The sequence below is a fragment of the Silene latifolia genome, chromosome 6, assembly GCF_048544455.1.
Source record: "Silene latifolia isolate original U9 population chromosome 6, ASM4854445v1, whole genome shotgun sequence".
NCBI classification, from domain to species: domain Eukaryota; kingdom Viridiplantae; phylum Streptophyta; class Magnoliopsida; order Caryophyllales; family Caryophyllaceae; genus Silene; species Silene latifolia.
Window position 1 is genome coordinate 27,834,475 of NC_133531.1, and position 26,511 is coordinate 27,860,985.

The 26,511-nt window shown below is 34.0% G+C and overlaps 1 protein-coding gene across 1 annotated transcript in view; it reads right to left on the reverse strand.

Annotated features, from left to right (window-relative positions):
- Nucleotides 1-12,018: 12,018 nt before the first annotated feature.
- Nucleotides 12,019-26,511, reverse strand: part of LOC141586608 (xylulose kinase 2) — a 35,433-nt gene continuing 20,940 nt past the window's right edge. The window contains exons 5-11 of the mRNA XM_074407899.1: nt 15,059-15,114; nt 14,433-14,553; nt 14,279-14,353; nt 14,139-14,192; nt 13,400-13,494; nt 13,151-13,325; nt 12,019-12,562 (exon numbers count right to left, since the gene is read on the reverse strand). Of these exons, the coding sequence (XP_074264000.1) occupies nt 12,330-12,562; nt 13,151-13,325; nt 13,400-13,494; nt 14,139-14,192; nt 14,279-14,353; nt 14,433-14,553; nt 15,059-15,114 (809 nt within the window). The 3' untranslated portion in view covers nt 12,019-12,329. The remainder of the gene's footprint in view (nt 12,563-13,150; nt 13,326-13,399; nt 13,495-14,138; nt 14,193-14,278; nt 14,354-14,432; nt 14,554-15,058; nt 15,115-26,511) is intronic.

Genomic DNA, 26,511 nt, shown 5'->3' on the forward strand with positions numbered 1-26,511 from the left:
TTACACATTATTAAAATTATAAATATTTGATTATTTTTTTAGCATCCATGATAATTAATCAAACAAAATCTGACATAAATATATTTTCTCTTATATATTACAAATAATACTAAAAATTCTCTACAATAATAAATAGTGCCAAAAAATCAATATAATCTTTGGTCTGAAAGGGAGTAGTATGTCTCTGGCCAAAGAAGATTCCAGAAATGCCAAGTATTGCAATTTATGGACTATATACATGAATCATGATCTTCAATATTTCACCTTGAAGAATCACCTTTTGAACATTTTTGCATAAGCATAACTTGATCGTTTTTGCTTGTATTTCCATTTATACCAATTGACACATACAACTCATCATAGAAAGTTCCACTATTATTTAGCTACAATCTAAGTAGTCGCCAACGATACAAACTTTTAAGCCACTTTTAAGTTAACTAAAATTCAATTGTACATCGTCCAATTTGAGTAACCAATGTGTGAGCATAGACGTTTCACGTTTGTATATTCCGGTCTAAGTTTAACGTTATGTTACACCACACATGTTTGCATAAATTTAACATGATATGAGAACGCATGGTTAAAGACTTGGGTATGATGATTAATTGAGCAGTTATATGCATTTGAGTGAAGCTTTGTTTACCTCTTATTTAGCCTAGATTGAGCTTGTTTGAATCCGGTCTGGTTTAAAGTGGGCTCACACGTAAAGAGAAGTGTGAAGAAATTCATATATAACCACATGTGAGTGTTTCATATGGATAGAAGAGAAACTTCTTAAATTTAAAAGCAAACCATCTCTCCCTCATTTAATTGTGACCTAAACACACATATACATGACTTAACAATTAAACCCAAAATCACCTCTACCAACTTGTATTTTGGGTCTTTTTCAAGAGCAATACTAATTCAACAAGTACTTCTTCTCTTTACCTTAAAATGAAATGTTCTCGTCAATCGATATTTTGCAAATGTAGGCACTTGCTATAAAATGGAATCTTGTTGTAACTATCAACTGTTCACTTTGAGTCTAAAAGGAAATGCTTACTTTTTTTTAATAGAAATAGAAATAAATAATTATTGAACTAACCCCGAAAACATGATATGCCATAAAATTATCAATTTAGGTTAAGATGGTGTAACTCTTTCAAGTACACCTGGGTTGACACGCATACGCCATAAAATTTAATTCGATCAGATTAGACCAGGTTGAAGTCTTGCAACAAAAATAATAATTCTATTATTGTATAAACGAGTCATAACTGAGTGGGCTGAGTCGATGATCTACCTAACCTTTTTAAAAATAATACATCATTTTGGGTCAATGGGTTATACTCCGTATAAATTAGTTAGTTAATGGGTAAAATACGACTTCAACTCGTTGAAAATGATCTGCTTAGATAGAGATAAATGAGTTAATTAAATAAGTCGGGTTGACTTATATGTAGAAAAATAAAATGAGTCGGGTTAGAGGTGAGAATAATTGACATGTTTAAGTAATTATGTTGGGTTTGCATTGAGATTTGAGAGGTTAATGACCCATCTACGTTAATTTAGACACAAATCCGATAAGACATGATCTGTAATACTCCACCGAACCGAATACGTTATTTGGGTGGGGTACCTCCTTGAAGAGATCCATTGATATAGGCTTAAATGACTAGTGCTTAAAGGGATTTGAAGTACTACTCATATCAACAAAGTGCACTTTCTTTTCTGGTTATCCATGCGAAAGAACTACAAAGTTAAGTGTATTTGGCTAGGAGTAGTCTTAGGATCAATGACTTCCTAGGAAGGTTCTCGGGATACGCATGAGTGAGGACAAAATGCATTGGAAAGGACCTGTATTGATATGTGGGGTCATGTACACAGCCTGACGAGGTACGGTGAGTAACCGCTCACGACCCTAGGTTTGGGCCGGGATGTTACATGATCCGTTAAGTCTAATCGCATATATGATTGTTAAGCCTAACTATTGATTATATTGTAAAGCGTGGATGCTAATACAAATACAATTATATTAATCTTGGTGTAGATGCCTCGTCGACAATATATGATGATGTCTCTCAATAACTTGAGACAAATCTCACCATCATATTATTTAGCTCACTAATTAGACTAATGGATTAGTGACACGTGTTAATTTTGTGGTGTGGAAATTAGTATACGAAATGCCACTGCTATCATACATTCATACCGATCCCCTGAGGATTTCCCAGGTGTGGATACTGGATAGAGGAGCATCATCATCTCACTTTAATTGGTAGATCAGATTTAAAGTTTAGTTATATGGTACACTCCTTTACAAATTATTGGACTAAATAAATCTCTTTAAAATTGTGGTTAGTTTGTCCTAACTCCTAACTAGTTTATATGAGTGAGTATAAAGGAATTACTTCGTATAACAAATTAAAATACATGGTATATTGGCTTATGTATCTATTAAGAATTAAGATGTTTAAAACGAAACTATACCAACTATGATAAATTTGTTCTCTTATACAGACGGGTTTATAATTATATCCATGCAACAACCATACATAATTTAATAATAATGACTTCTTTTTTTGAGTTTGGATCCTCTCCAAATGGAGGGTGGATTTCCTCTCACAAGATAAATACAATATTCATTTTACTCTCCATTGTCTTTTTTCTTTATTTTTTGGTACAAAATCCGGATCATTAGATTATCGTAGGATGAAATCTTAGACATTAAGAGAAAATGGACTTTCCATTTCTTTTAGAAAATGGAGATGATCTTTATTGCTTTATACAAATATACAATACATTAATGTACCTTATTACATTATTCCTTTCATTAACATGCGAGACTCATATATTTACAAATAATAAATAAATAAATTGTAGTAGTTCACAAGTCACACGACATCCATCCTTGACCTATGCCTATGTACATCATGGTCATCACAAACTTGTTTAACACCAACAGATTTGTTTTAAACATAAAAATATGTCAAATAAATAGATGAGACCAAAATTAAAATGCCTATGATTCCAAATATCCAAATGAGCCATATAATACCTACTCAAGAGTCAAGAGTATTTTATAGTCGATTGAGTGTTGAATATTGACAATGTATGCACAGACATATACTATATGATTGGTATAGGAAGCCACAATCATTATATGATCAAAAGACAAATGATCCCTTTGGAGATTACAGTTAGGACAAAAATTAATTACATTAAGCTAACTTTTCCAAGCATCTTCATATAATAAGCTAGTTTTTCACCTAATCCTAATGCTTCGTGACATCTTCTTGTTAGGCTTTTATGTCCTTAGGTTTTTCTATCCATGAATAGCCAAAGACATAACTCAATTGTCCTTTAGTGTGTAGTTTCTCAAGGATGCATGATTTTCCATAAAGGACAATCATTGATTTTCATAAATTGAACCTCTTTTTTAGAATCGGAAAATTAACTTAACTAAGTATTGGTGTCCGGCTTCGCCCGGACTACCTCTACTTACCATTAATTTTTTTTTTCATTAAATAAAATTATTTAAAAGTTGCATAACCCATAAATTTATCATTAATATATTTTTTATAACATATCCTAAAATTACGATAAAATAAATTTTAAGACAAATTCACTAGTCCCGCTATTAATATTTTACTCTTATTAATGAAATAATAGTAATAACATTTCACTACTTGCCCGTAATCATTGTTACTTTCATTACTCCGCCGTAATTATTGTTACTGTCACTATTGCCACATTAATATTGATAATTTCACTACTCCCGCCGTAATTATTGTTACTTTCACTATTGCCGCATTAATATTTTATTTCACTACTCCCGTTGTTGTTTCTACCCCTCTCACTAATCTTGTTGATAATATTGTTTCTTTTACTATTCAAATGAGTGATTACTATCATATAACTATATCCAATGTTACTACAATTATTTTCTTTACTGACGAAATTTATATAAATATATTACTGACGCAATTTTAAGAGGATTATATATTTATATAAATATATTACATATATGCATTAAATCAAATCGAAAAAATTATGCAATATTATATATTATGAAATCTAACTTGAACTATTTATAACCTACTTATTATGTTTTTGTATGTTAAATAATTAACATCTCTATACATCTAATAAACTATAAAATTTAATAAAATTGCATAGATTTTAAATTTAATATATAATTTTATGGTGATAATAATTAATACCATAAGTGTGCATGTTTATACTAATTAACTAGTTGGAAAGCTCGTGCGATGCACGGGGCTTCCATTAGAATTATCTGTAAAAATATATTCTTAAGTTGATAAAAAAAGTCCTACTATGTTGTCATTGATGAAAAAAAAATCGTGATTGGTATAGATGATAACCAATAAATTATTAATGCTTTTAGCATAAAAGTTTTGTCATCGATTAGTATAACATCAAGTGACATAGTTAATTAGTTATAGTATGTCGCTCGCTTTTTCATTTTTACAGACACAACCGGTTTTTAATTAAATACAAAACGCTTTTCTCTATAAACATGGTGGAGCTCACCAATATGAACCCTTAATAACGGAGACATATCTTTATGAGTTTTGCAAATTATTTTACAACTACATAAAATTGAATGATGTTACAAAAAACAGCAGTTATCATAATTATATATATTTAGTGCGTTGAGAGAGAATAATATTAAATCTCTTACAACATAATTTTACCTTGACTATTTACAATTAAGAGTATTTGCTCCTTATACACATCTCGCAATATCTCTGATTCTATTACATAGAATGCACGGGCACTTAGTAGTATTATCTGTGACAATATCAGTTAGTAGTTTATGTCATTTTTTAAAATAGTTGGGTTACCAAGTTAGTATAATAATGTCAGTTAGTAGTATATATTTTATGGCACCGCTAAAAACGTTATTTGACGTTACCATGGTTTGGTAAAGAAAACTATTAAATTTAACAAAAAGTCAAATTATGCTACAAATGGAAGCAAACAAAATCTCGGGGATTGATTTAGATGAGGACAAACTAATCATCAGTTCCTATAACAAAAAAAACAACGAAAGCATTGTGGCATTTGGTATTTAACTATATCAGTTGTATACTAACATTCAGAGATATAGTTGGATTATAGAGTTACTATTCTTATTGTCTTATCACCATCTATTTTTTTAACGAAATAGTCTTTGACTACTTATCCTTAAAAACTCCATGCAAAATATATAATACGACATCTTAATTTGGTAAATTATGAAAACTTCTTTGTAAACAATGTCCTTCTTGTGGACTTGATACATTATGTCTCTATCATCGATGTAAAATCTTAATCTCTCGGATGACGTTGCAAAAAACAGCAGGTATCATAATTATATATATTTAGTGCGTTTTCTATCAAAAAATATTTTTGGCTTAATCAATTAAATTATCACCTTTTAATTTTCAGTTACCTTTTAAGCTACATTTTTAGGTTTCAGTTAACTTTTCAGTTAGTATGACAAATGAAATTTAAGATATAATAGAATTAATTATATTTTACTCCTTTTTGAAATCCACATTTTAAAAATTAATCCCTTTTGAAATTTTATGCTAAAATTACTCCACTAAGTTGCATTTTTTCCTAAAATTGCTTCAAAATTTCAATTTATGATTTATTTTATCTGTTTTTGAACTCTCCCTCCATTTGTCAACATAGTTATACCTTTCAAAGTATAAATTGGCTATGGCACAATTGGAATAAGTTCAAAAACAGACGAAATAGGTCACTTAAATTGGAATTTTGAAGTAATTTTAGGAAAAAAAATGCAATTTGAGAGTAATTTTAGCAAAAAAAATCAAAAGGGAGTACGGTAATTTTAAAAATGTGAATTTCAAAAGGGAATAAAATCTAATTAACTCGATATAGTATATGAATAATGTTTATTATAATTAATATATCATATAATTGATAGAAAAGACTTCCGCATTAACAATTGTGTAAAAGCAATACGGAAGATCATTGCGAAAAAGATAAAATACATTTAATGTGAAATTCCTAAAAGATAATGAATCTTACTCCCAAAGTCTACACGAACTAAAATACCCGACAAAATCTCGCATAATGAAAACAAAAGCGATGCCTAAAAGTAAGGATGCCAAATGGGGGATAAGACATGACAGATGTAAGCCTTCTCATACCCTTATTTAATAGAAAAATTACATGCCCCTACTTGTCGCAAGTAAAAATTTTCAAAAACGTAACCGCTTCAACTTTGTCTATTCTATAACTTTCTCATTAATTATGATATTATTTTACCCTTATATAACACCCATGGTTAGCACGATTTAAAATTCAGTTTGAGTCCAACACTTTCTACATCCAAGACAAATGTGATATAGTTGGACACTTGTGATAGATTTTCCTTTTTGATCAAATTAATTTACTTTTTTCTTATTGTAGAGCTAACAATAATTTTTATTCTTATGTAGAAAGCTAACATTTATTTTGAGCCAATTACTTATTTATTCCGTTCCTCATGATTTTGGAGTATATATGTACCTTATGTTACAATGCCTAATTGCTAATATTTATTTTGAACCAATAGCTATAATGGAGATTATAAAATTAAAAATGGAATTAACTTAAGATCAACTAATAACAACAAGGTTAAAAATAAGTAAATATTGGCAAGAAAAAAAACATCAACAAGTAATTAATTAGATATGAGAAAGGTCGGGTGATCATGAAAAATCTAATATTTAGGTTTTATTTCAAAGAAATTAGTTACCTGGTTTTTTTTATTCATTCAATTTATAATCTATCTATATATATATATATAAAAGAGAGTTTTTTCGAGCGATTCTAGAGCGTCCACATCATCAAAAATTAATTTAGGAAAGTTTCATAAATAATGTTTTCCACATAAAAAATAAAGTGGAGAATCTTTTAATTATTATAATATCTATATTTCCTATTTTATATTCATGAGAAGTTTCTAATTTTTATATAAAAACTTTGACATTTCATTTGGCAAAAAAATGTTGTTATAAAAATTATAAAGATAATATAATTAGATTCGTGGTAAAAAATGTTTTCATTAGAGTATAGATTTCATATGATTTGCACATACGAGAATTAAAGATGGTGTACTTCTTTTAATATGTTATAGTCCCACATCGAAAAACAATGTTAGTGTGGTGATTATAATAAGTATAAATTATAAAATTGTCCCACATCGAAAGATTAACATAAGGTGGGTGATCATATAATTATAAATAGGAGTCATCATTGGAACCTATATACCAACCAAAAACCTTTTGAGTCTCTTAAGTATTGTTTTGGAGAGCTCTTAAGAGTTTATATCATTATCTTCACAGTATGATATATACATATTTTTTCTATATTATGTATTATATTCAAGTGATGTTTATAATCTTTATATAAAAACTTATACATCTCATTTGCCAAAAAAGTATTATAAAAAAAATGTACGAATATTAATAAATAGTACTCCCCCCATTCAAGACCAAATACAACATTTTCATTTACACACTTGCCAAGACACAAATTACAACGTAAATATCTTTAAGTTTACATTATAAAAAATTTAAAAATTTGATATTCTCATTGTACTTTATAAGTGAATCAAATAAGATCTCACATGACCATATTTTGTCTTACATATTACAAGGAATTGTAAAGATTTTATTTATTCATGAATAGTGTAAAAAAGGAATGTTGTATTTGATCTTGAATCGAGGGAGTATAGTTTTTGCTCATTATTATTAACCCGGGTTAGATGTCGAATTATGTGTGAAATAGATGGTGTATTTCTAAGTATGTTATTTGTCCCACATTGAAAAATATGTTGGTTTGGTGAATATATTATATATAAATCATAGAATTGTCCCACATCGAAAGTTTAGCATAAGGTGGGTAATCATATGATTATAAATCGAAGGCATCCTTAAAACCTAAATACCAACCCAAAACCTTCTGAGTCTCTTAAGCATTGTCTTGGAGAGCTCTTAAGAGTTTATATAATTATCTCCACGATATGATATATATGTTTTATATTATGTCAAAGTGATGTTTATAATTTTTGTATAAAAACTTATACATCTCATTTAGCAAAAAAGTAACATAATTTTTTTTTTTTTGAAAAATTATATAATTAGATTCGTGGTAAATAAATGCTAGCATTAGAATATAGTATCATATTATTTGCACATATTTGTTTGTCCCACATTGAAAAATAATGTAGATGTGGTAAATATACTACATATAAATAGTTGAATTGTCTCACATTAGAAGATTATCATGAGGTGAGATATCACATGATTATAAATATGAGTCATATTTGAAACTTAGGGGTATCAACCCAAAATATTTTGAATCGCTTAAAAATTATCTTAGAGAGTTCTTATAGGAGTTTGTATTAATGACAAACCTTAGTTACACCAATACCATACAAATATTAATCACGTAAATATTTATAAAAGCGATTATATGTTACTATATTAGTGACATTATAATGTTTATTTTAAGACAATCGATAGTATAATAATTTTATTTAAGATAAAATCATAATAAAAAAATAAAATGGGTGCTAAATATACATAAATTGGTTATTAATGTGTCATATAATGATAATCTCTGTACTAAAATAGAAAATTTAAGAATTATAATACAATCAAGTGATGCATAAACAGATCTTGAATCCACAAACAAATCAGTAATGGGCTTTTTTACTTTGATAAATAGTAGAATTAAATCTTTTTAACTTTCAAATATAGGTAATATTATGCCTCATTACATTTGAGTAACTATAACACATCATAATTTTTAACCATTAATAAAAATCGCACCAGAAAAGAAAATATTTTGCATTTGTTTATACATTTTATTGCTCCCTCAATTACATCTTAAAAGCCGTGTTAGGAAAAAAAATGTAATTTAAATCATATCATTTGTATATATTTTAATTGTGGCAAAAAATGGAAAAGAACGCACGAATATAAATAGATAGTATAGTATTTTCTCATTATTATTAAATCGGGTTGGATATTGAAATAAGTGCAAAAAAGATGGTGTACTTTTTCGTGTGTTATTAGCCCCACATTGAAAAATAATGCAGGTGTGGTAAATATACTACATATAAATATTTGAATTGTCTCACATCAGAAAATTATCATAAGGTGGGGTGATCTTAAAAATTAATTTAGGAAAGTATTATAAATAATATTTTTTGATGTAAAAAATAAAGTAGAGAATCTTTTAATTATTATAAAATTTATTTCCTATATTATATTCAAGTGATGTTTCTAATTTTTATATAAAAAATTTTACATTTCATTTGGCAAAAAAATATCATTAAGAAAATTATGAAAATAACATAATTTGATTCATGGTAAAATAATATCATTAGCGTATAGATTTCATATAATTTGTACATATATAAAATTGTGTACTTTTTAGTATGTTATATGTCCCACATTGAAAAACAATGGAGGATTATATAAAAATAATATAATTGTCCCACATCGAAAGATTAACATAAGATGTAGTGGTCTTATGATTATAAATATGAGGCATCCTTGGAACTTAGGTATCAACCTAACATTCTTTTGCGTCTCTTAAATAAGATGTTTTGACTTTTGATCATATCTAAATAAATGATTAGAGATAAGATATAAATATTAAGACCTTATAACCAATTTTTTTTAACTAAGTTAATTACCCCGTTGCAACGCACGGGCATCCAAACTAGTATGAAATATAGAGAACTTATTAGGTCCTTTTATATCATTTTACCAAAAAAAACAGCTACATTTCGGTTAGTTTGCCAAATATTTTTGGATTAACCAATTAAATTATCACCTCTTAATTTTCAGTTACCTTTTAATCTACATTTTTAGGTTTCAGTTAACTTTTCAGTTAGTATGACAAATGAAATTTAAGATATAGTAGAGTTAATTATATTTTACTCCCTTTTGAAATCCACATTCTAAAAATTACCCCCTTTTGATTTTTTTGCTAAAATTACTCCCTTATGTTGCATTTTTCATAAAATTGCTTCAAAACTTCAATTGAAGTGACTTATTTTGTCTGTTTTTGAACTCTCTCTCCATTTGTTTATATAGTTATATCTTTCAAAGTATAAATTGGCTAAGGAATAAAAGGGAATAAGTTCAAAAACAGACGAAATAGGTCACTTAAATTGGAGTTTTGAAATAATTTTAAGAAAAAATGCAACTTGGAAGTAATTTTAGCAAAAAAATTTAAAACGGATTAATTTTAAAAATGTAAATTTCAAAAGAGAGTAAAATCTAATTAACTCGATATAGTATATGAATAATGTTTATATTATAATTTAATCTACTTATATTAGGATGCTGACTTTATTAAAATATTAGGAAATCTACTTTTATTAGGATAATTTTATTAAATTTGTTTTGAAATCTACTCTTGTTAGGAATTCTGAAAAAGTTGGACTCTCTAATATCGCTTGAAAAGTTTCTGCTTTATATATATGTATTGATTATTTTATTTTAAGAAAATTGACCATCTTCTAGTCTTCTATAAATATTTAGGAAAATTACCATGCATCTTCTTTCTTTTAGTCTCCTTGAAATTGACCATGTTTAGGAAAATTACCAAAACTTCTATATAATTTAATTTTAACCCAAACTATATAATATTTGCATTGAGCTCCCTTAATCTGGTCCATCACACGGTATTAATGAATGATAATGGTAACCTATTTAGCAGGTTGCCAGTCCCTGAGTCTAATAAAAGAAAAATGAGTGAAAAGAAGAGATTAATATGGAATAAAACATAGGTTGGGGTAATATGAGAAGGATAGACACAGGATGGATTAATACCATGTAATAACCCTTAATTAATTTGTATAACTTTCTTTAATTACATTGAAGTCCCTTGGTTTCTGGATTTAATATATAGTATTGATTATATATTAATGTCTCGTTTTGCTAAATTATGAATCAGGTTGTGGCTTTTCTCCACTTCTGTGATCTGAAACAAAATTTGTTGGCAATCTGCAAAAGCAAAGGAGTTGAGGACCAACTACTCTGTTTCGTTTTCCGCTCTCATTCTCCTTCGATCTATTTAGGACACATCATCAATTATCGTGTTATATAAACGGTGAGTTGTCACAAACATAGGTGGGTAAATTATACAATGGGACAGAGAATTCATTATTGTTCTTAAAACCCGTATAATAACATAAAATGGCTTAATAAACTGTTTACGCTTTTATCATAACTAAGCATGATAAAACTAAGCATAATAACGGATCGAAAAATGAAAAAAAAAATACACTGATTGCAAAGGGTAATCAGCATCCACTAGTACAATATGCATTTTGCATTCATTCACCTGTCTTTCTCCACATATCAGAAAAGTCATTAGCTCATCACAAAATACCCTTTTTCTTTAAACTGCTTCTATTCTCGACTTCGCGATAATTAAAACGACATTTTTGTCTAAGATACTCAGAGAATATTAATTTTTAATTTTAGCCTCTTTTTTTTTTTTTTTTTTGAACCTAAAGTTGGCACTTATATAAGAAGGGCACGTGGCATATTTGGAACACATATTCGAATTTTACTATTGAATGAAAATATCATCTTGAAAAAGAATCACGTCAAACAAAATGTTCGGTTTCATCTGCAGAATAGCTGGTACCATTCTGTACCTCCAAATTCACACCACTTTCCGACTTCTAAAAAGTTAAAGATCATATCACTTAGAAGCTTCTAAAACAAGGTTTTCAGATACTCTGTATTTCTTTTCGACTCGTATAATCTCGTATTTCCGTTTTCAGACGATCCCAAAATTTGCTACCTTTTCGCTTAGCTACGAAATTTGATGGGATTAGGTTTGCCTATGCTTCTTGAATAGTGAATATAATTTGATTGATGCAGTTCACGACACAATAGGCAGCAAATGAAAAGGAATGGTTGGGAAGTGTGTTAGAAGTCGGAAAGGAAGAAAAAAGTTCAACACGAGACTGTAGTCGGCTTGATAGGTGGTGGTCTCACCATTAAGGTTTATTCAAAACAGACATTTTTGTATTACAACACATAACTAAGGCATGCATACATCCAACCCCCTCGCCATAGAATAGGGTATGTTGTATTTACAATATCCGCGTATATCTATTAATATTCTTTATAATTATTATTTACATCATTAGCCGATATTCTTGAATCCATTTAGGGAAAAAATAGAGAGATTGAAAATGAAAGGAAGGAAAATAGTAGCTTACTATGTACTGTCATTTGATGGAAGAAGCTTCAACCAAGCCATGTCTATTAGTCACACACTCTTCTAGACTTCTACCAGCGTCCTAGCTTTTCGACGAGGCGCTTTTCTATCTCCATTCTTTTCTTCATCATTAACGCATACTTGGTAACCACAGTTGGGTCTCCAGCTTTAGCAGAAAGCTTGGAGGTAAAGGACGTCTTTTCCAACCTGTCCTTGTATATGCACTCAAAAGGGATGAAACTCCCCTTTGCATTGCAAACCCAGCCATGAGCAGCTCTCAATGCAGCACCCGAAGACGCTGAATCTGCTCATTACAAGCAGTAAACCAATATTAAGATTACATGGTAGCAATGAATGTGAATATCGAGATTAAATCAAACACAAAATAAAAAAGGAAAAAAACGAGGACAAATAAAGAATGAAGAAAGCTATCAAAAGATCAAAATTTTCTTTGTTGATGACTGGTGTAATACTGTAACTAGTGTATAGGGAGTCATAAGAACGGTTTTTATGATGACCGGATTCAAATCAGATAACTAGTACCATTACTCAATAATTTTGTCATTGCTGACATCTGCTGATCTGCACATTGGGGGTTCTCATAACCCTTTGAAATTAGCTAATAAGGAGTATTTTTTAAACTTAATTACTTAATAATGATATCTTCCGTCCAAAAACTACAGACGTGTTTAGTTACATTTATAGAAAATTAGGATTAAGATACTCGGACGAACATGTAATCACACGACCCAAAAAGCTTGACCAAGTAATGTCCCTACCCCAACACCGGCCCAAAAATCATTTACCATGTCTATCTATGATCGCCCGAGCTCCTTGCTAAGACCAAAATGAATACTGATAACCTATGCTAGCTGCTGAATTTGTGGCTCACCTGGTCTTTCTACAGTATAGACATCACAGCCAAATATAGACGCTATGGATTCAAGAATACACTCATTGGAAGATGCTCCACCAGTTACTATCAATCGCCTGGGAGGGAATGGCATACCAAATCTTTCAACATGAGCTCGCATCGAGAGAATTTGGCCCTCAATTATAGCTCGAACCTGTAAATAAAAGAGAAACAATGAGCTCCCACATCAAAATGATTCTAGAGCTTGTTATAAGATATCATGCATACCTCAGAAGCGGCATCAAATTCATTCACTTCTTGATCAACCACACCATCAAGACTATCACCCATGAAATTTTGTAGGATATAGCGGTGGAAACCAGCTGAAGCACAAAGAAATCATGATCCAGTCACCTCGGCCAAAGAAAAATATCCTTGAACCTCCTCACTTCCAAAATGCAGATAATATGGAAATAGAAAAAGCAGACACAGAAAGAAAAAAAAAAATTAAGAGGGGTCCCAATGTCCACAGAGTGACTTAGAACAGTGATACAATTTGTCCAAGGCCTCCACGCGCTACGCAGATACCGTTAAACAAGTGTCTGTATATCGACATTGATCCAACTCTCTCAGTAAAATAGTAAATTTATCTCAAACCGGCATCTTGGTAATGAATTCTTCCAGCCAACCAGCCGGTTGGCTTGACAGGAATTAAAATGCTACTCTATCTATTTTTTCCTTACTCTCTTATTTCATTTCTCCCATTGTCAAACAAAACTATCATCTTTATCTATTTACCCCTTGGTCTTAGTCTCATATATTCTCAGATTTCTCACTTACCCAACACAAGATAGCATCACGTGTAAACTCAATATGAAGATTTAAAGTATCGAAGTGATGTCTGGCTTTGGCGTGCCACATACACGTATTCACGTCGGACACGCAACACAGCAGCTAAGTGGCGAGTCAAAGTAACATGAGCTCATTCCCTCGCTCATAATCAAATTATAGAATATCAGAAACTCACCGGGTAATGGAGGAAGACTTTCATGCTCCTTGTAGTAGAAACCTAGCTTACCATCTGCAGAAAATGAAATTAGACAATGCAGATGATAGGAATCCTACAATTTTATTAATTAAAATGACTAGTGAGTAGTGACTACTAACCATTTAGAGGAGGTGTTTGCTGCAGATACTTGTTGAATACGTCCCAAGATTTCTCAGCATATTGATTGCGTATATCTAGCACCAGATTTCTAATGCATCAATAGACTATTAGACGTATAGAAGAGATGTTCCTGGATAACCAACACAAAGTTACCTTCACGGGTCAATGATCCATTCTTGTAGCAAAGCATCACCATGTGGCCTTTTGTATCCACAGGGCTAGGGAATGCATGACCTTCCAAACTAGGTTGTGGCTTGTCGGTTATTCCAAATACCTGAACCGAGCATGTATCATTTCTGTTTAAAGGAAGATAAACGCTTTTCTATATGTTAGGGTGCAAACTCATGTCCCACATCGGTAGAATAAAGATGAAAGCTCATCTTTATAAGTGTCTACAAAATATAATAGTCCGAGGCCTTTTGGGAAGGAGCCCAATTGTAAATCCGTGAGGGCTTGGCCCAAAGCGGACAGACACATGGTGTGTCGTTTAAGGGGAGGAGGATTCTTAGAGTACAAACTCATGTCCCACATCGGTAGAATAAAGATGAAAGCATATAATAGTCCAAGGCCTTTTGGGAAGGAGCCCAATAGTAAATCCGTGAGGGCTTGGCCCAAAGCGGTATTGTACTATTATGGATTGTGGACACGAGATGCGAGAGGCCCAACACGGGATATTCACGCTTCCGCATAACACTATAATTAATCCTTTTTCATTTATTTTATTTTTCTTTTTGCTTAGCATGGTAATAACACAAAAAGCTTAAATGTTGCTGACTCACAGTATCACTAGTGCCTAGACTAATAGCAAGATCACCAGGACTGTTCAGGGTCAATCCTGCAAATTGGAAAGTATGCAAACTAGTAAGTTCTGAAACATTACAGGAGCCAGCAACATTAACCTATATTTAAGTAAAAACAACATAGAAAAATCACAACGGTAAACCTGGACATATGAGAAGTGAAATAGAAAAACCCAGTAAATTAAGAATTCGTCTCGTAAACTTAAGGCTGCTGTAATTAAATCAAATGTCACCTTACATGAAGTGGAAGCACCATGTGAACAAGGCATATCCCCTGTTCAGCCTTTTCAAAGTATGGCACTATGGCAGGCTTCCAAAGTTAATCCGAGTACGAGTTTCGGGAATGACGTACAAATGCAAAAAACGAGTGTTATCTTCAAATAAAACAGCTGTTACCACTAAAAAAGACTATTCAACCTTCTCACTAATTCAGCCAGGCAGATCAGTAAGTATGACTATGAACTCAAAACAATCTTTTGAAAAGGGAAACGACTTTTGCATGGAATATTTTGCAGGTGATCGTGGCCACATTTTGAGGCAGTATCATGGCTATGAAAGAACTCAGTATACGAATAAGCAAACCCTTGAGTATTATCTCAATCTCCTCCAATAGTCAAATATCAGTATGCTTCATTTTGATTAGCAAAGACTGGCAATCCAATTTAGCAAACCCTTGTGTGTGTGTGGATGGTGTTTTTGTACCTCTCATCCAACTAAGTACTTTCCCAGTTTGGTAACTTGAGTGGTGGTGGTGTATTGCTTTCTCCTTTTTCGTCTACACGCCTTATTTCAGTCAAATTACTGACTCGTGTTTGTACAAAATTACCATGTTAGACCGACACTTCACTTTGATCGCGTCTTGCCTATCCAACCAGACACGACATTTTGACACTTTATTTTAGAACCAAAAAATTGAAAAGTTCGCAGAAAATAACCGTATACGACGCTCCTACGCTGTGTCGTGTCTGATATGTGCAATCGGGTCAGAGTAACAGAGCTAAACAATGCTGTAATGAAAGGGTTATCAATAAGTACAGATTTTCAGATGAAAGCTTCTTATAATGGTGACTATCAAAAATTATTCACTACTTATAGAGCCATAAGGAGGTTATATGATTGATAACATCATATTTTACCCTTTTTTTAACCCATAGTTTATCTCTTATTTGAACAAAATAATAACCCGAGTTGCTATTATTTACTCATCTATAAATATTATTAAAAGGGTAAACCTTAAAAGCCACGTAGACAATGTCACCTCGCATTACTAAATGCCACATCGCATTACTAAATGGCACATTGCATTACCAAAATTCCACGGCACCAATCCTCCATGTAGTATGACGTGCTTAATTAAGAGGGTAATTCATGTTCGTATAATGAACCATTTAAAACGATACACAAATTAAAAAATACTCCCTCCCATCCAAAATAAACCTCCCTATTTCCTTTTCCGTCTATTCACAATAACCTCCCTATTTCCTTTTTTGGTAAGTGTTTGTGTGGTCCAAATTTAATTGTATGGTAGGGTAGTGTATCTGTGTGGTTCAAATTTAATTATATAGTGGGGTAGTGTGTTTCCTTAATATTTGTGCCAAAATGAAATGGGAGGTTTATTGTGAATGGGAGGGAGTATTTTCATAAAAAATAAATTAGCATAACAAACATTAAATTTTGGCCTTTTTAATTTCTAGATAAATTAAAAAATAATTAAAAATCAAAATTCATACTAAATTTTAAATTTCTACGTTTATTCTTAGAATATTTTAAGTAACAAATAAATATCACATAATTCTAATTTTACGCCGTTTATGAAATAATAAAGAATTTGTAAATATTAAGGGCAAATAATAACATACTTAACATTAAACATTGACCTTTTAATTTTTAAAACTAGAATTGGTTAAACGAAAAAAAAAATTTACATCACTCTAATTTTAAACTATTTATATGTGCAACTCCTTCTTAAATATTATTGCAATAAACTTGCTCAATTTTATTAAATTGAATACGTATGTAAATCTATAAATATGATTTATAAATAAAAGGGAAGACAAAATATCTATCATTTTTTAGTTGGTAAGATAACTCCCTAAACAATTCTCATGCAATGTGGATTTTGTAACAACAACATCAGAGCCTTAATCCCAAAATAATTTGGGGTCGGCTGACATGAATCATCCTTTAGAACCGTCAATACGTGAACGCACACCTCAAAAAGCGAATAGAAAAGGGAAAATGAAAAACAAAAGGGGGACAAAAATGTAATGGGGAGTCAAGGTAAACTTACAGGTTTAAAATTGAATTCCAGATTTTTTTTATAAAAAACTTAAAATTTAAATCGAGAGAAAAGATTAAAACGATTTTGAAAACCGAAATAGAGTTAATGATCCGCAATGTGGATTTTGTAAAAAAAGAAAAAAAAGTACACTTTATATTTCATTTCTCATTACTCTATATTTATGTCTATATTAACTTTGCTAATAATGAAAATGAATGCTCAAAAGTCATAAAACATTTATACATATTTATGTATATATTAAATTTGGTAATAATAAAAAAAACAAAAGTCATAAAACGCATATCCTCATTTGGCTATAAATGTTTGATGGAAGGCAACATTTGTGAGTCGAAATTCAAGCGAATATTTTTTTACCCCCATCGCCAAAAGAATTATATATATGTGTGTCAATAAGCTTTATATTATCATTGTATCAACATCAAAGTAAGTGTACCGAAGATGTCTAAGTCTAGTGGTTAAGACGGAGGTATCCTAGACAATAGGTCTAAGGTTCGATTCCCCCTCCCCCTATTGTAATGCGACTAAGTGCGCGCTTCGTTGACCAAAAAAAAAAAAAAAAACATCAAAGTAAGTGTACTAAGGTTTTACATTAATAATTTATTTATTTATTTCTAAGTTCCATTGGTTATGAAGTAATCTTCACATTTTTAACCTTCACATATATGTTGTTTTATTCTCATTTAGGGGCTATGAAGATTTGTAGAGTTGTGCTATTCATAGGTATATACTTATATCTTTATGATTCAATACCCTATTTCTTACATTATTTAAGAGAAAACCTAAATTAATAACGATAAGGTTAATATTACATAAATCAAATTCCATCATTTTGTTTTTTATTAATCACTCAGTGGATTTTTTAGGGATAATTCATTGGAGAAAGAAGACTATTTGAAGAAGATAAATACTAGAATTGCTTAAATAAATATTCCCTCCATTCCACTTAATACTATGTTATAAACTAACTACAAAATTGACTACATGAATGTGAATAACTAATTGTTTGGGCCAGGTGTTTCCGTTCTCAAACAATATTTATACTACCCTTACATTGTTTGTAGTTATTAATTACCTTAATTTACGGTCAATTTTAATTATTGAATCAAAAACACAAATTATCAAATTTACTAAAATTAATGGAAAAAGAATAAGAGAGAACTAACTCTGTAGAAGTATCGAAACCGAGGAAGAGAGAGCACTGAGGAAGGGGACAGTCCGCCATTAAAGAAGAACAACCGTCTTCAGCCGTCAGTCTTGTTTGTGACGGGCCATATCGTCACAATGGGTCAAATATCATCCACATAGATAAATATTTGATCTGTTAGAAGCTTGTAACTAGAGCTGGTAATCGTCACAGTCAGGTCGAGTTTGGGTCAAGTCATATTATGTTCGGCTCATCCTACCCTTTCGGGTCGAGCAGGGTTCGGGTCGGGTTTGGTCGAATCATTATCGGGTACGATTACCTTGTCGCATTACTTCAATTTTTGCCCAATTACATTTACGGACCGCCCTTCATCCTCCCCGCCGTCGACCTCCCCTTAGACCACCCACTTCCGTCGAGTTCAACACCCTCACCTCATAAAACGCACGACCAGCCGTATAAAAACCACCACCACCCTTCGGAACCCCCTCCCCCGCCCATCTGGTGTTTTAAGGGGCGAGGGAGGGGATTTCGAAGGGTGGTGGTGGTTTTTTTAGAGTGAATGCGGTGTTTGGGAGTCGGGATTGTGGTATTGGTTGAGGGCGTGAGGCGCGGTAAGGAGGATCGCCGTGAGGAAGGTCGTCGGTGCCGCTACTTATGGTGGTGTCGATGTAGGTAACGGTGGTGGGTGGTGGGTAATGGTGGTGGAGGTGGTGGATGTTGGATTTTAGGTTAATAATTACCTTTCCCTTTAATTTTCAACCAAACACCCAAGTATAATAGGGGTAATCCTATTCATTTCCCCTTCTTTCTCTTTCTTGATTCCATTCCTTTTCCCTTTCCCTTTCCTGAACCAAACACCCCCTTAGTTTTTAACTATTATTTGGTTTAGTTAGTTCATTATTAAGCCAAACGTATCAATTTAAACATTAAATCACTTTCATGTTGATCAATATTAAGCTTAATAATTATCGGGTCAATATATGATCCGGTCTGGTTCGGTAATTGATTATAAGTCGTGTCGTCGCCATCGAGTCAGGTCGGGTCGCAAAATTCTCGGGTTCTATCGGACCGGGCTTATCAGTTGTGACGTTTATATATCCGTCACAACTTACAAGGGACTGGCTAGTGAGGGAGGCCCATTGATCTTAGATTTTTTGAAAAATAAAATTTGGTTTAGTTGATCAAAGAAATTAGAAGTGCCTAGAATAATTTAACTATGTGAATTATGTATTAACCCGGATTATAAAACAAAAGGGGAAACGTATATTAAAAGAATAATCAGAGTATAAAACTCATAAAAGGGTCCAAATAGTCTCCACAAACTACCCTTAGTAGAGCGGTAAGTAAAGGTCGGATCCCAAGGGACGGGTATTGGATTAGGCTATCAAATGCAAGTAGTTATGCCTTAAAGTCACAATTTAGTTTGGGTTGAGATGGTTATCTAAACTACTTCACAAATAAATGTATACAAGTGGAAAACAAAGCAAGATATGTAAATGAGAGTGTAAACAATTGATAAAAGGCACTAGGGCGTCATGGGTTTTTAAGGGAATCATGGTGAGATCACATAAACAAGTTTCATAGATGCAAACAATTTATTGTTGTAGTGGAATCGAGTTAGTTTATATTTTACAATTCCTAGGAAGTTTTGGGTCTCAAAGCCGAGTCAGTCAAAACTTTACGACACCTATTAGTCGACTTAATTCTCCCTATTCAACTATATGCATGGTCTAAGAAGGCTCGAGTTAGTTTATGTCTTAGAAGTCTTGTTGAAAGGATAAGAGATTCATGCTAAGTCGTCACTCAAACATTTCATCAAACATAACATGTGCATAAGTTCAAACTACAACAAGCAAACAATCATATGAACTTATTAAGTAAAGATCTATCCCATGATTAACTCCCTTAATCCCCCATTAACCCTACTAAAGGAACTACTCACTCATGATCATGGAAAACATGTTAATAATGATGTCAATCATCTTAACAAATGTAAACATGACGGAAGAGTAAAACAATAAACAATGATTAAGCAAAGAGTAAAGAAATTGTACCAAACTTATGATGAACAAATGGAAAGGAAAGAATAATAGAAGAGAACTTGAACGATGATGAAAAGTTGTCAATTCTTCAATAAAACCCAAATAATCTTCAAATTACCCAAAGTTTGAAATGTTGGAAGTTGGTAAGAAGAAGGAGAGTTCCACGGCTCCTCCTCCGGTTCCCCTTCCTTGAGATATGAATTTCTTGGTGATAATTCTACATTTCCCGTCATCATCAATAGTGAACTTGACAACACTCAAACTTCAAAATTACTTGATTTGTTGAGAAAGTTTAAGTGTTTTTGGGTACACAATTGGTGACCTCAAAGGGATTAGTCTCTCTTTGTCATAAAATCTTGCTTGAAAATGAGGATGCTTCCTCATTGAGGCACAAAGAAGGCTTTTAATAGGTTGAAACAAGCTTTGACAAATGCTCCAATTATACAACCACTGGATTGGAACCTACCTTTTGAGCTTATGTGTGATGCAAGTGATCAAGTCTTGGGCGCGGTTTTAGGCCAAAGGAAAGATGGCAAGCTACATGCCATTCACTATGCAAGCAAGACACTTGATGAAACTCAAATCAACTATTCAACAACGGAAAAAGAGCCCTTAGCGGTGGTATTTGCAATGGAAAAGTTTCGGACCTATTTGGTTGGATCCAAGGTGATAGTACACACCGATCATTCGGCTTTAAAACACTTGCTTATTAAGAAGGAATCAAAACCACGATTGATCCGGTGGATACTCTTGCTTCAAGAATTTGATATGGAAATTAGAGACAAGAAAGGGGTTGAAAACGTTGTAGCCGACCACCTCTGTAGATTGTTGAATGAGAACGTCAAGGATGGGCTCCAAATAAATGAATATTTATCCGATGACCATTTATTAGCCTTGGGTTTAGGGGAAGCACCATGGTATGCAGATTATGTGAACTATTTGGCGTCCGGTGTGATTCCTTATGGATATGACTCACACAAGAAGAAGAAATTCTTCCATGACAAAAGGTAATATTATTGGGAGGATCTTTGTTTGTACAAGACTTGTGCCGATGGCATGATTAGGAGATGTGTACCGAAGAATGAGTTCCAACCAATCATTTCTCATTGTCATGATCTTCCTTGTGGAGGACATGCAAGTACTTCTTTGATTGTTAAGATTGACTTTCAATTTTCGCACTTGATGAATGCTCCCCTTAATTAAGCCATCGCATGACTTGGTCGAGCCTGTGACGTTAAACAAGAGCGCTTTTTAGGAGGCAACCCAAATGAATAACGATTTTTGGGAATAAAGGGACGGTTGGATGCGGATTTTCGGGGATTGAAAGTGCATTTAGTGAAATGTGAAGGCAAATTCAAATAAAATTTGGAGTAATATTTGGTTTTGGGAATGAATTTCACCATTTTATGAAGCTTTGAGGAAGAATAAGGTCGTCCCGTGTAAAAACTTCAGTCAAGGCGTAACTCGGGATCGTCCCGTGTCGAAATACACCCACGAAAATCGAGAATGGAACCCCTCCCCCATGCGTCTATCCGGTGTAAAGACTTCAGTTACGTAACTTGGCCTCGTACACTGTTCCCCATTACTCTTGTGGGCGTTCATAGGATGATCCGGCGTAGTGAACGTAACTTCCCGTTCGCTACGCCGGATAAGGGGTTGTTTCGTAAAAAGGAAAAAAAGAAAAATGTCATTTACACGTGAAAGCCTACCTTATTTCCACAATTTTTCATTTCTATACATTTCAAAACACAAACATTCACCATAAACTCCATATTTTCAACACTCCCTTCAATATAATCACATATTCTTGTTCCTTGTGCCCGGATCTATTCTTTGTTAGTGTTAAATTGAAGAAATTGGTGGATAATTGTCATCTTCCATTTTTGCGTCACCATTTCAAGTTTTCTCCTCTATTGTTGATTTTTCAAGCTTGGGAAACCATTTTTCAGCAACAAGGAGGAGCACTTGGGAAGGCTTATTTGGGGAAAATTGGTATTTATTTTCTTTAATAATGTTAAAAAGAGCGAGACCTAACCCGGATGCACTAGCTTTGGTATGTTCTTCCTCCTCATCTTCTATTTCCACCATCCCCTTTAATTCGTTTAGGCATGTCGATAAAACATGGAAAATGGGTTTTGCCACAAAAGAAGACCTTAAGGATTTCCAACTTTGGGTTAAAAAGAGGTGGGAATCGACCCGATGGGCCGATAAGCCGCCATTGCAAATATTAGGAGTAGAAGATGATGTTAGAATGCTTTGTGACCGAATAGGAATTAGAACTTTTTATGATGCCGAGGACAAGACCTATGTTGCCTTAACTAGCGAGTTCCTCGCTATTTGGCGAACCGATTATCAAGGCACCCCTCCCACTTGCGAGTTCGAACTCCGGGGAACTCGCCTTAGCTTGTGGTGGGATAGTTTCCATTCTTGCTAGGGTTTTACAACCTGACGTTTTGGACCTTCTGGCATATGATGACGCACTAAGCTTAATGGCCCTTATCTTAAAATGATTATAACAGAACCTCACTTTTTCCTTTTCACCATAACTCACAAAAGGGCACTCTTGGTACCCAACACACCAAGGACCACCCTCTCAAACCGGAAGAATTGGAGTATACCCTTAGGTCCCGAGGAATATAAAAGGCTTATGAGGAATGATGATGATCTTGAAGCGTATTCGGATGTTGCACACTACGACCTTGTTGAGGGAAAATTATAATATGAGTCCGGCTCGGACGAGGAACCTCAACTTCAACCCCATTCACGTCCCCAACCCGAGGCCGGGAGCTCCTCCCATGCCCATCACTCCTTCTTTGATGACCCAAACTTCTAAACCCAATGAAATGAAATGTACCAACGATCCATCACAACCGAAAACCTTACCCGCCAAGCTTATGGGGCCGCTCTAGAAGGCAAAAACATCGCCTTGACCAACCAAGATTTGATATGTAATAACCAGGATATCTAAGGACTCTGTTGACTGACCTTGTTGACCAAACAGACCTTAGGGATGAATGGGTGAGGGATCAGGCTCTTAACATGAACTTTATAGGATTGTATACTCAACCTAGCGGAGACTACTCGGTCGAGTATCACCTATACTCGACCGAGTAGAGCCCGAGTACCCCAGTACTCGACCGAGTATGGCTACTGTCGAGACGTTAATATAAAATGCAAGTTCGCGAGATTCATTTCATTTCCCATTTCCTCGACAGTTCCTCTTTCTCTAACCCTAGCCTATCTCCCTCTCTTATCACCCCATCTCTTCACACCTTAATGTTATAGCCTAAACCTCCACCATGAGAAGGACGGGATTCGCTAGGGAAGGATGGCGTGTGTGGTGGTCGTCTATGTCTCCGTCAAGGCGTATTGTTAGGTAAGTCCCTGCCCTGTGTTCTTTTGGGTGATTCTTTGAGTATAGTTGTGCAATAGGAGGTGGTTATCATTGTTAGGATACTTTTTGGAGTCGTGCTTGGCTGTGTATGGACGTCTTTCATGCTTTACGACGAGGTAGGGTTTCCTACTCCGTTTTACTGTTAATTGTTATGGCATGATTATTTCGTGATTATTGATAACTGCTGATCATCGGAGTATGGGCGTTGTTGTGACGGTGTTGGTGTGGAGAGGTTGTGGTTTGTGATCTTTGTGTGTTGTGATTGTGGTGGAGTCACTTGCGGGAGTGGCTTCACACCCTAGTTCGCCCTCCGTGGAACCCGCCACGGAAGGGATGTGCACATTAAGGGACAGGATTTGTTTTAGTCGCTCGATGATGAGTGGACTTGGTGGGATCGGTGCGGTCACCCACCTGGCGGCGTGGACTACTGTTGCGATGGGTAATCTGGCAGGGCTACACACCTCGGTGTGTAGTCGGTTACTATGTGAGATCGGGAGACCAGGGAGTGTAGATGATCAGCTAGTTACCTTATTGCTTGCCTTGTAATGTTTGAGTAATACTGACCCCATTGTTGTTTTGTAAAACCTGCGGTGATCCATTCGGGGATGGTGAGCAGTTGGCTTAGCAGGTTCTGTTAATTGTGGCTGCTAGGATTGGAGGGATCGAGTCATCACGCTACCGGTCAGATCCGTGTCGTGAGTGTTGTAGTTGTATCTTTGGTGTAAAGAGTTTGTATTGAGTCACATTGTATGTGGTACATTAATATTTTATAATTGTTCTTTTATTGTCTAATTTGATCTACTTCCTCGGGAGACCGAGATGGTGACACCGTCATACACTGGGATGGTCCTTGGTAAGGCGTCTGGTGTGCGGGGTGTGTTCTGAAAGTGGTATCGAGCCGACGATTTTGGAACTGAACAATGAATCTAATGAATGTAGGGTGTCAACTAAAATGAACTGGTGTATGTCTTGTTGGGAGCCCTAGCCGATGCTAGATTTTGGGTGAGAAGGCGCCCTCATTTCAAAATCATGGCCCCATCGAACTTAAGCCAGACACGGGAAAAGGGTAGCTAATGAGAGTCGTTGATTGCTTAATGATGATTGTTGTGTGCATCTATGTTTATGATAATATGTGTCAAGGTGTGTGGAAAAGTTTAGAGTGGGTGATGAATGGTTGCGATGTGCGACCAGAGGTAAGTTAATCAATTTGTTAAACGATGATTGCGTTGTGTAGTGATTGCTACCTGGTAAATGTGGTTAAGATGTATATCTTGTGAGTAGCGGAATCTGTGATGATGTGTTATAGGAGCTAAACCATGCAGGTACAGTAATTAATTGCTAAGTATGCTAAAAGGTAGGGTGTAGTCGTTAACATAGCAAAGTGAGGAATGAAGGTAGAAATGATGATCGAATTAGTAGTGGATGTACAAAATACGTGTTGATATGTGTTTATGTGGTAGGACTAAGCTCTAATAGTGACGAGCCGGTTGCACGGAACTCCGAACGATGTTATTTATTTTGCAGGAACAAGGAAAATTTATGATTTCCTCTTCACTTTTGGAAACTCGACCGAGTTGAGTACTCTACTCGACCGAGTAGACCATACTCGGCCGAGTATAAAGCTACTCGACCGAGTGTCCGTTTGGTGAAAATTATAATCGCTACTGTCCTTGAAAACTCGACCGAGCAAGAAGGATACTCGACCGAGTAGTCGACACTCGGCCGAGTATGCCCAACACTCGACCGAGTATTGCTTTATCGGGACTTACACGGGTTATAAGAAAACCCTATTTTCGTCCCATTCTTTCTTATTTCCGCCTCCCATCTTCACATCTCCTTCTTTCTAAAACTCCATACCCTTCCTTTCTCAAGCTTTTGGGGTCAATCCTTGGTGATTAATTCATTCTCCCTTTCTATAAACCAATCTAAGGTAAGGTTTCAAGTCGATTTCTCTTTTTATTTTCTAAGTTATGGTATAATTTCAGCTATACTTCGAATTCTCTTTGTGAGCATCTGAAATCGAGTATTCATCTCACTAATTCTTGGATTTAATCGTTGTACACTATTAAGGGTCGATCCCACAAGGAGTTGAAAAGATTACTAATTGTTCTAATCCTATCGTTTAGCTAAGTCGGTAATAAGGGATGAAATGGTTATACTAGAACTACCAAAGACAAGAGAAAATAAACTAAATAAGGAATAGGTGAATGAGCAAGAGAAAATGAAAAGTTGTAAATCAAATAGATTAAAAACCTAAGACTCGGTTCTTCCCAAACAATTCGTAACTCCACACAATTAAATCTCTAGGCTAATCATAAGGGTAGCTAGGTGATGAGGTGACGGCTCTAATTCGCCTAAGACCCCCCTCTGGGTTCGAAATAGGACACTAGCACTACCCATCAACCCCCCCCCCCCCCCCTCTCGGGTTCGAAGGTCGGAATCCCTAACTCAACACCCGACTACCCCAAAAACATGCATTTTCCCAAGGTAGTCCAATATTTGCTAAGGTCATTAAGCCCCATCAATTTCCGGGTCATCCCACTCCCTCTC